General features: G+C 32.3%; 2 protein-coding genes across 2 annotated transcripts; one reads left to right on the top strand and one right to left on the bottom strand.

Annotated features, from left to right (window-relative positions):
* Positions 1-2,915: 2,915 nt before the first annotated feature.
* Positions 2,916-7,123, bottom strand: LOC120173639 (potassium transporter 5-like). The gene is made up of 7 exons (XM_039180734.1): positions 7,050-7,123; positions 6,757-6,982; positions 5,036-5,284; positions 4,905-4,955; positions 4,392-4,820; positions 4,054-4,308; positions 2,916-3,902 (listed from the first exon to the last, which is right to left on the bottom strand). Exons 1-7 carry the CDS (start codon positions 7,098-7,100, stop codon positions 2,980-2,982), a joined length of 2,184 nt encoding a protein of 727 aa, XP_039036665.1. The 5' UTR covers positions 7,101-7,123; the 3' UTR covers positions 2,916-2,979.
* Positions 7,124-10,233: 3,110 nt separating this feature from the next.
* On the top strand, positions 10,234-10,536 carry LOC120173753 (protein SRC2 homolog). Its single transcript, XM_039180825.1, has one exon. It carries the CDS (start codon positions 10,234-10,236, stop codon positions 10,534-10,536), a length of 303 nt encoding a protein of 100 aa, XP_039036756.1.
* Positions 10,537-12,183: the final 1,647 nt, after the last annotated feature.

Below are 12,183 nucleotides of genomic sequence, written 5' to 3'. Positions count from 1 at the left end.
TTTGTTTGTTTTCAATAATTCAGTAGACGAAAAGTACTGTGGAGAGGAAATAGAAAATTTATACATATTAAAGATATAATATTTTATCAATTGATTTATTTAAACGAGACTTTAAGTTCTTTAATAAGATTAAGAGTATTTAATATTTGATTCAGATTAATCAGTCAATAAAATAAATACCGATAGTTATACTTAAAAATATTATTTTTATTTTATACTTAAATTAAAACTAAAATGTATTTATGATTATATACTCGGAAAGTGTACAAAGAGAACATTTTCAAAGTGGAATCCACATTTTGTTAGAGAAGATCACCAAAATCTCGTGATCGGCTGTCGAAATTAATTCAATTTAATGAGCATTCCAATTATATTTTACCTTGAAGATGATTCAAACCTTTACGCTCTTTAGCACGAGATTTTGAGTCTCATGTGTTTATCATTCAAAACATCTGGAAAGTAAATCATATTTGATGAATATGATATCTATTTAATGTGATGTATAGAGAATCCATCAGGTAGTTTCAGTGATAAAATGAAGTGTTATTTTTTTTAAAGGTCTTAAGTTTAAGAAGTTATGTCTATAATGTATATATACATTGTCAATGACTAAAAAATAATATAAACAGATGTTACATTATAATTACGTCGGTCTATTTAAATCTCCCGTTCTATCTTTTCAAGTCACGAAACAAGATTTGTCGTTCCCAAGTGCATGAACTTGCGAATTGAATAGTCGGTTTGTTAGCAGTCAGAATATAATTTTCAATGATTTACTTTAAACTAATTGAATTTTTATTTAAAATGTTTTACCGTATATGGTTGATAAATGGAAACAAACCTTCATTTTCCGTCACAAAATTATATTGAAAAATATGTTTTTTCATTACCTTTTTTGGTTGTTTTGTGCATATAATCGTCAATGGAGAGAATATTGAGACGCGTGGCGTGTCTACAATATTGACAAACTTGACTCAGTTATATAATAATTTATTTTATATTAATTCAATTAAAATAATTAATTAAAATCTAACTAGCAATGATATTAAATTATTCACATTGTTTTTCGTTAAAAAAATTAAAAAAACACATTCATTGAAAATATTGTTTTAATTATTTATATTATTTTATAGTTCGTATTTAAAAATCATGTATAATATATATATAAAGGAATTAATGGCTAAGATTCCATCTAAAGAAACATAGGTATGTATTGAGATTTGAGTTCTTAACTTTTTTTTTTATCTTTTATATTTTTTTCTTAGGTGATAAAATTAATTAAATATTTTATGGGTAGTTGCATTAAAGAAATAATAAAATAAACGATACTTTTAATGTCTTTCTCAATTAATAAAAAATAGTACTCGTTAAAGATAAATTATAAATTAAAAAGATAATAATAAACTGAAAACTTTTATTATTATTATTATTATTATTATTATTATTATTATTATTATATTGTTTGTTGTAATATAAACCTAAATAAAAAAATACTCAAAGCAATTAAAGAAAATATAAATCATAAAATTATTTAGAAATAAAAAAACTCTTCTCATATATAAATCCAATTATGTTCGTTCGTTTATCATTTTAACGAACGAACATGAATAAATACAAACAAGCTACATTTCTTAATGAACGAACAAGAAATTCCGTTCATTTAGTTGTTCGTGTTCATTCATTTGTCCGGTTAAAACTAAATGAATGAACATGAAGTTACCCTCGTTCGTGTTCGTACGGTTCATTTACAGGCCTAAGTACGAACCGAGTGACGACGACGCACATATATCAATCTCATGTTCAATCACTTAAGTGTATGTTTAAAAGGTTATAAAATGTCTACACAATGTAAGATTTTATAAGCTTATGATAAATTTCAAATCCCACATAATATAGATATATGGATTTTACAGCTTTTAAATATAATCATTTAAATATTCATTCATTGTGTGATTAAATATAAAACTAATACATATACCACTAATATTATTTTATTTATATTTATATAATTACGTGTCTTTAACATACATTGTAATTCTTTTTTAGAAAAATTTCATATATATATATTATTTCATTTTAACTCAACCCAATCAACTTTTATACAGATCAACAGAAGACGTCGTCTACAAAATATGCTTTGACCTATGTGATATAAAACGGACTCAATCTGAAAATAATTATAGATAGCTATTAAAATAAGCAATATTTTTTTATTAGGTGATATCCGGGTAAAAAATCCATGTTGAGTTGATACTGTTCAACTGATCCCAATCTGACGAAAGAAAGAGCTGTCTGGAGGCTGCGAGGGTCCCACCCTGGGAGACAGTTCGTTTCTCATAAAAAGCCAGCACCATCCAATCACTGTACTCCCAAATTTTATCATGTCGTTTAGGTACTTTCCTCACCTTCTTTAGGAAAAATCTAATCGATGATGGTTTAATTTAAGATTAAGAAATAATATAAAATGAATGTAATTGAAGACATTATTAAAAGTATAATATTTTTGATTATATCGTAATATTAAATATTAAATCTTTTAATATTTTTAGTTGAATCAAAAATATAATATTTTTTATTCAATAAAAAATATTAGAAAAAATTAACATTTTAAGTTATATCAATAATTATTGTTTTTTAACCTTTAATTAGGTTATCGCACAATAAAATTATTTGCTTTCTCTAATATTATATATTTTTTATTTTCTAGAAGAAAAAAAGTCATGTTTGTCAAAGATATAAAATACAAATCTTTTATCAGTTTATTTGTAATTTATTCGATTATGAAAACTTAAACATTTGTGATACTGTAATACAACATTAGCTGTTTACAAAGTAGATATACGTCAGTCTTGTATATCTAATTTATTCGTATAGTACACAATAATTAAATATTTATATTTGATATATTGATAATATATAATTTTATGTAAAGATACATAAAATTATATCCGACATCAAATATAAATCGAATAATTAATTCTACAACTCATATGTCATGCCAACCTTAAGCATACGCCTGTGAGGGATATCAAACGCCTTTTCACTCTGTCTCAAGTTTTTCTTCATGAAATTGTAAGCATAATCTATCAATACCCTTTTAACAACCCCACTCCCTTTGCTTGCAATCACCTCGCTTTCGCCTATCAGGTGTACGACGCCAGCTTCCGACGCTTTGTCCACCACCCTTATCTCTCTTTCCGCCGTCTCTCGCCATTCGTTGCCGACTTCCCCTCCGTTCATCTCGTTTCCACCTTGGATAGCCTTCTTTCCATCGACAACATGTGCCAACCATATGTTTTCCTTGATGAAATCTTTCAACTTCTCGACTAGAATCCGCTCCAACGAGTCCTCTTCGTTGTGGATATCGGTGTACCCGTATCGAACGACGCAACGGAACACACTTAGCTCATTCGGTTCCACTCTTCGAAATAGAAACCGGTCTTCGGCCGGAACTTTGCTGATCGGTAGCGATTTGATGGAAACAAAAACAAGGACCGAATGCAATGCTTGTATGTTTGCTACATAATGTTCGAATATAGGTGGAATGCCTTGAACAAGCTCCGAGTAAAACAGGGCAAGCCCCGGGATTCGACATAGGTTAGTGTCGGATGTAATATCCTTTAATCTTTCGGGAGAGATTTTGTTGTCAAGCTCGAAGTTGTACTTCTTCCTATACACATTGTTCCAAACATACATCACGGTCATTAGGGCCACCGCGAAAGCCAACGGCAAGTAGCCGCCTTGATTGAACTTGTAGAGGACAGAGCTCAAATAGGTAAACTCGACGGAGCCGATGATAAGAACGTAGGCGATTATGAAGAGTATATCGGTTTTCCATATCATGATCATGATGAGAACCAACAGGGATGATGTTAGAGTCATTACGAACACCACTGCAATCCCTGCATATATGCACAGTTCAAGTATAAGTAGAAGATTGAGCTACAAGAAATGAAAGGAATGAACCGACGGCAGTTGAATCAAGTAGTAGAGAGCTCAATGTCCCTCTAGCAAGGTCTCGGACTCGAGTCTTAAGACTGATTGAAATATTACCATAAGCATTGCCAATTTTTTCTGTGGTTTTGAATCCAAGAGTAACCCCAACACAGGCTAGCATCAGCAAGTAATTCACCTCAGGGATATAAACTTGACCTTCGTATTTGGCTGATGTGTGGACAATTTTGACACGAGGGAAACACCCCAACGAGAGTGATTGCTGGATTATAGAGAAAGCCCCTGAAATCATTGCTTGACTCGCAATAATCGCAGCCGCCACCGCCGTCACAAACATCGGCCAGTAGAGAGGGCCTGCAAATCGCCACACTTAGCTGCCTTACAAGAAAATCATTACAAATGAAACTCAACATCACAACAAAAAAACTGGGTATCACCTGGAACGGATTTAAAGAAAGTATCGGAGACTAAATCTTCGTGTTTACGAAGGAAAGAGGCTTGCCCCGTATAGGCCATGATCAAAGCTGGGTAAGTCACTGAGCACATGCTTATTTGTATGGAGCGAACCGTGAAATGACCAACATCGGCAAACAACGCCTCCGTCCCAGTGATGGCAAGAACGACACCACCAAGGGAAACCCATGCATGCTTTTTGTTTCTCTGGAAGTAATCCACAATGTATTTTGGGTTTATAGCTTTGATGACTGATCGGTCAAATTTGAAGAAATTGTAAATCCCGATCCCGGCGATGAGTGTGAACCAGACGCAAATTATGGGAGCAAAGGTGTAGCCCACTTTGTCTGTTCCAAATCTTTGAACCATGAAGAGGCACACCAAGATTACTGTCGATATCCAAACAATCCTATCTGTTTTGCACCAAATGTCAGCAGCTTTCAAGAAAATAAAAAGATTAAATATGCAAAGAGGTAAGTTGCAGTTTATATATTGACCTTCTGTCATTGCAGATGTAGCGTTCTTGATGCCACTAACAGCAGACAACACTGCAAGGACCATGTAAGTGAATATAATAAAGAAATGTGAATGAATGAAGGTATATATAGAAAAGAAAAAGAAGGTAAACCCGAAATGCAAGGGGTGAGGACGCCATCGCCAATGACCATGGAAGTGCCGAGCATGGTGATGATCAACAGAAAAAATTTGGCAAACTGGTTCTTCTCTAGCTTAGACTTGAGTCTGGAAGCTCTTTGGAGACGCTTGCTGGGTAATTCAAGCTGGAAATTGGATACATCACGATCCTCTGCTTGTTGGCTTGGGATCAAACCTACCCTTGCGTATCGGCATATCAGCGAGTATAGGGCAAATGTTCCCCCTGAACAAATGGAAAACACCTATCAATCCTTTTCACCAGGTATAGACCGTGGGAGCCGTAGGATAATCGTTTTCTTTGAAAAAATTATATTATTATATAATATAAGTATATTCTATGTTTTTTTATTAATAATATGTTCGTATTTAACCTAAAATATTACGTTTGTTATTATTTTTCAACCATTTCATTCGTAGAAAGTTAGACTAGATCATAAAACCTAAAAATTGTTACCTCTTCTAATCACATTATAAGTTAAGGTGTGCTATGCGTCTTTTACTATTAGGGATTAACATGAGACCCGGATCCGACGGGTTATGATCCGATTTAATTTGATTGGGTCAATTTTTTTAGAGATTGTGTTCAGGTCGGGTTTGAGTTTGGGTTATAGGTAAAAAATATCCAATCCGACCCGAGAAAAACATATAACTTTACCTTTATATTTAGGGATAATTATAATAATGTTTCTCTATATATTATTTTTCAATTAAATCTTTATTTTTTATTCAATAAAAATAATATATTTTTAATAAATATATTATTTTGAGTTTGGTTGGGTCTGGTTCGATTTTTATCTCAAAAAGTCGAGTCGGGTAGAAGGTGTATATTTTTCGGGTCAGATCAGGTTCGGATGGATGATGTATAATTTTCGGGACGAGTTGGCCGAAAATACAACCCGACCCATGCCCATCTCTACTTACTATTTTTTGTATTTTCTTACTATTTTTTTGTATTTTTTCAATGATATAAATACTTTTTTTTTATCTTTAATCTATATTATTTTTTGAAATAATTTTCTACATACAATGTGTTTACACAAAAAAAAAATTGATTTCAATATTTTCAGATAGTTGAAAAATATATTAATTTATGTCCAGTTGCTTCTTAAATTACCATTAATTATTTCCCTACCAATCGGGATTTGCATTAAAAACGTTGTTATGTCGGTTGATTCATCGTATTTTGTTACAAGAATCCGACCCATGTTTATAAAATAAACTATTTTACTGAAGATTACCTAAATTAATTACTTTTAATGCAAATTAACGATTTCACCAATTGGGATTTGCATTAAAATAAACGATTTCACGAAATTTAAGAAGCAAATCAACGCCAGCATGAGACTTTATTTATTTTTAATGCAAGACGCTTTGCTTAGAGCATGACCAAGAAAAAGAACTGAAAGCAACCTACTAAGTAGAGTTCTCCCTCAGATAATTCACTATAATTAGCGTGATTATTTAATTAATTAGACTCGCACCGTTTGCTTAATTCCCAACGCAGATCACCCATGTTCAAACTGACAAAATATATTAGTTAATTTAATTAAAAATTTCATAGCATGACGGGAAACATATTGTCAAATATTGTGACCACATGAAGCTGTCGATCCATGTATTCATTGGATTATTTAATATTCATGCGATGACTTTAGTAGTGTTTAATTAAGTACTGGATCTTAATCAAGTGCTTACCTTCACCATTATCGTTGGCTCGTAAGACGATGAAGACGTATTTGATCAAAGGGATGAGAGTGATGGTGTAGAAGATCAAAGAGAGGACACCCAACACGTCGTCGTTATTCTTTATACCGTCGGAGAAGGTGCTGGCATAGACGTAGAGCGGCGATGTGCCGATATCTCCGTACACAACGCCGATGCTCTGGAACGCTAGTTGCAGTATCACCGTCCATCCCAGATCCTACGTAGTTCATCAAATGTTAGAAGCGCCTATACGCATACCAATATATATAGCAATAAACATATACCTTGGGGCCATGGCCGTGATGGGTTGGAACCTTGGCGGATTCCAAGTCCATGGAATCGTATCTGCGCAGCTTCTTCTGCGTCTCATGGGGGGCACTTGACTCGACTTCGTCTTCGTGATGGGTTTCTTCAATGGATTCTTGTTCACGATCACTAGACATGGTTTGCTCAAGTATATGAAAATTATCTAACAGTAAAGCAAGTATTGTGTTTGTTTGAGGGACGGCGGGGTGGGGAAGATGAAGGGGCTAAGGCCTACGGGGTAGGTGAAAGTGGGAATAGGCAGCTCCCAAATGTGAGGGTGACGAGGTTTATATATTAAAAACTACGACAATATTGGATAGCACGCTAAAATCAAAATATAAATCAGAGTAATTATCAAACTAAATATTATGAATTAAATTGTTTTTCAAAACATACAGATATCAATCTAGCAATTATTGAATAGCACGCTAAATTCTTTAATTTTACTTCTTTTTTTATCATTATATATTCTAATTAGAAAAAAAATCAATTATAACCACTCTGAAATTTTAATTGTGTCCACCTATTCAAAAGTTTATGATACTAGAATACATGTACTCACCCTAAAAAATATTTCTGGATCCGTCACTTGTTATTACTAATGAAAACATTTATTTAGTGTGAATTATTTTACTTATTGTCTAATTTAGCCTAAAACATGTAATATTTCATGCATTAAAATTTAAAACTACCCTTTTCATCATATGAAACTGGGGATTGAAAAGAGCTGAGTTTTTTTATGATTTGAATTCGATCTTAAAATATTAAAATAAAATTTAACTTTGATTCAATTTGGATTTAAACATATTTATACTTTAAATATGATCTAAATTAATTGAAAACTTAATTTTATCTTGATTTAATTTAACATAAATTTTTCCAAAATAAAAATATATACAAATCTATCCAATTTAATAACATATTTATACTTTAAATATGATCTAAATTAATTGAAAACTTAATTTTATCTTGATATAAATTTTGATATAATTACATTAAACTAAATTTATTAATAACCTCGCGACATTTGTGTTCTAGTTGGTTTATTGATGGACACGTATATTCATATACATTCTTTAGTAAAACGTTGTTTGTCGATATAATAATAATTATGTAGTGAAATAACTTGTCAGATAGTTTGATTCGTTCACCACTCATTTATTGTATCATAAAGTGTTTCGTTTGACAGAAATAATGAGTTTTTATGAAGGTTACTAGACTCTTTCGATATTGGTCGTCATTCTCAAGGAAATATTTATTTCTTTATTTCGTTCGACAGAAATAATGAGTTTTTATGAACGTTATTTATTCCTTCGATTATTTTATTAATGAAATCCAGTTTCCATTGTCTAAAACACAATGCTTCTCATTTGTGAGTTAATTTTATTCTTAATACAGTGTATCCATCATCCTTGATGTGTTCCGGTGCAATATCTTTCTCATCGGTACTCTTTGCCGCCCAATCGTCGGCTTCCTTTGATCATAATCACCTATGTCTAATAAATCATATTTTCGGATGAACTCTTTCAATCTTTCCGGCGAAGTCTTCTCGAAACACCGGCCCCAAAGTGAGTGATTGTTGGATTATAGTAAGTCCCTGAAATCATTGCTGCACTTGCTACAGCGATCACAAACTTTGGCCAGTATATACCATCTGCATCAAAAACAAGCATAATTAGAATTTAGAATTTAAGATTTAAACGTCTTCTCCTTAACTCAGCTTTATCCATTGTACCATCCTGCTCATGAGTTCCTGCTTCTTCATTCATAACCCTAATACAATGAGATATTGACATTGTAATTTTTATTTTCCAGCATACAGAAGGTTATACCTCCCCCAGTTCAATAAAGTATTTTTTTTATAAAAAAAAACAGGTGTCAGTGCATTGTGCTTTAATCAATTAAAATATTGATTTGAAATTAGTGTGGAAAAGGGCTTAAACACGGATATTCGGATCCAAAATGACAAGTGTGTGAAATGTTAACGTGGAAGTATCGGCTGTCATCGAAAATTTGTCATATAAATACGAGGAGAGATGTCTGGCCCTAATGATTTAATCAAGGGTAAACTGCAAATTTTACTACTCAATCTTGACCATATTCTTTTAGTTACTAAATTTTAAAAACTTTCATTCTGATCATTCAACTTTATAATTATTTTGCTTTTGGTCATTCAATCGTTAAATTACAAGCGATAAGATGGCATGTACTATCTTTTTAAGAGATCTAAAACGATGCTATTTCGGTGTACGTCATCACACCGTTTGTCGAAGTAGAATGATCAAATTGAAACTTTTTAAAATTTAGTAACCAAAACGGGAATATGGTTAAAGTAAAGTGATGAAATCTATAATTACAGTTTCATAAATTTGGATTACTGGGTTGTCGGTTTTCTCCGAAAACCGGCAACGTGCGATGCTCTGTCGCAAAAAAGCCGATATACTTGGCTTAATCTTCCCGTATCTCATTTGTGGTCATGATCAATCGGCTTTGCTTCAATTGCATCGTCATCAAGATCTCTGTGATTGCTCTTCAACTACTTTCTTCGTCTTATCCTGCATCATTTTCGAATGTCTTCTCATAACTACATACCCTTAAATGAAAATAAAATAAAATAGTTATATATAATTCTAACCACGTAATTTTTTTTAAAAAAATAAAATCATTTTTTAGATGTCCCTTTCATTTTTGAATTTGAACATTATATATTATATCAATTTGATCATTGTTTTAATAAGTTCAATATATAAATTTAAATACTATAGGAATGTTGAAGGTTAAATTAGTTGAACTTTTTAGAGCGAGAACTAAATTGATATTTCAAATGTAAACTACTATTGTTTTTTTGCTGGACCGACGCGAGGTTCGTGGCCTTTGGGCTTCGATCTGGACAGGCATTAGCTGTCTTTGTCTGACTTATTGAATCGTTGAGTTTTCATGTGTTGACAAATTCCACTGTAAACCATATGAAGCAACAATCATCAGAAACGGAGGAGTTTGATTTCATCCTTCAAGTCAACTAAGCTCCCTAGTCAGTAACTTCTATAAATCTACTAGCACTCATCCGAGGAAAGTAGAAATCAGCGATGGAGCAGATGAGAGCATTGGAGATTACTGTAGTCTCTGCAAGAAGGTCACAAGAAGGTGAAGCACCTCTCTAAAATGGACGTATTCGTCGTCGTTAAGATCACCGGAGACACAACCACTGAGAAGATAACACCGTTGCACAAAGACGGCGGCACCAGCCCCAAGTGGAACCATCCCATGCTGTTTACCATCAACGGAACCCTTGTTCAAACAAATACACCGCTCATCACTTCCTGGCTCGTATGTTGCCGCACCTTTCGTGGTGACAAAGAGATTGGTGAAACCCAAATTCCCATCAAGGATCTACTCGACAGCGCCGGTAGAGGAAGCCCTGCTAAGTATACCACGTACCCGGTTAAGAAACCATCGGCAAGGTAAAAGGTAAGCTCTACTTTGTGTACAGGTTTGGTGAGAAAACTCCTAATGCTGTCCCTGCGTATCCTGTGTTATAACCGAACTGTAATAATTATGTATACAAACTAGGATTTAATCATGTCAAATTATCAACAATAAAAAAATATTAGATTTGCAGAAACATACCTGAATTCATTGTTGGAGATTATCTAAAGGTTGAAATCTTGAAAATTGTATTGGTTGTGATCTTTCAAGAAAGAATTCTCTCAAATATAAACTCTCTAACAGGGATAAGAGAAAATACAGAGATGATCTATTTTTTTGGGATAATAACCCCTTTATATAGCTGATTTAAGAATAAATTATTGCTTGTACTTATAACTCTGTCACTCATTGAATTATAAATACAACTTTAATAGTATCTACATTTTTATTTCAATGACATTTCTAATAACTTATGACTTTATAACATAATTGACCACTTAATTTATGTCATATTTTATGATAATAATATACATTAAAAATATGTGCCCATAATTATGGATTCTAATCCAACAATCTCCAACTTAGGCAACATATGTTTCCTGATAAATGTATAACCTTATGAGCTCAAAATTTGTTATCATGCAATAGGTATTCTATAACAATCTTGTCCATCAACTATATCCATATAAGACCAAAGTAGCCTTTGTCATATCAATCATGACTAGACAACATATGTTTCCTGATAAATGTATAACCTTATGAGCTCAAAATTTGTTATCATACAATAGGTATTCTATAACAATCTCGTCCATCAACTATATCCATATAAGACCAAAGTGGTCTTTGTCATATCAATCATGATTAGACCTATCAATGGGCACGTATACAAACACAATCAAATGACATAGTCAAACATGGAGCGTAATATGGAAATTATATGCAATGTGAACCGTACATGTCTATTTTCAACTGGTCCTCTTTAGTGAGATCAAATTTTCCCAAAACCATAGTGTGGATAAACTAAAACAATCTTTATTTATGGAGAAAATAACCTTAAAATAAATATCCTGAAACTGAAGTAACTGAAATTATGTTTATAACCAACATAAATTTAAATTACAAACGTCCACTAAAACTGAATATCCTTAAATAATATTACATCCACATGAGCAGTGTGCTCATGAGAGACCTAGGATGACAGTTCTTTAATAAGCGCACAATAATGAGTTTGTACCAATATGCTTATAAACACATAATCAACTCTGTATTTATAGCGATTGAACTCTAAATGAAAAATAATATTTTCAAACTTATTATGCTTCAACCTTTCAGTTGATTAAACTTTATAGGAAGATTTATTGAAACCACAAGAACAAGTAATTATTCAGAAAAACTCGATCTTAAGTGCCTTAAGACTTAAAGCAATATAAAACATCTCCATAATGCACTCCCCATATTTCCTTGACCCTTATACTTTATCAAAGAAGTAAAAAATAATGTCATATAAACCTTATTGTTTTTAGGAAAACATTTCTCAATTTCATCAAGGAAAACATTGGCCTAAGTAATCTTTTCAGATTATGTGCCCTTAAAGGCTTCAAAAATGTTGTTGCTTCATGACCACTACACTTATGCAATTTGAACAAATTTCACCTCTCAAAATCCGTTATACCAAATAAGGATGTT

Source organism: Hibiscus syriacus, unplaced genomic scaffold, assembly GCF_006381635.1.
Source record: "Hibiscus syriacus cultivar Baekdansim isolate YM2019G1 unplaced genomic scaffold, ASM638163v2 tig00111983_pilon, whole genome shotgun sequence".
Taxonomy (NCBI): Eukaryota; Viridiplantae; Streptophyta; class Magnoliopsida; order Malvales; family Malvaceae; genus Hibiscus; species Hibiscus syriacus.
The sequence above is the reverse complement of the archived record's forward strand: the minus strand, read 5'-3'. Positions and strand labels throughout refer to the sequence as shown.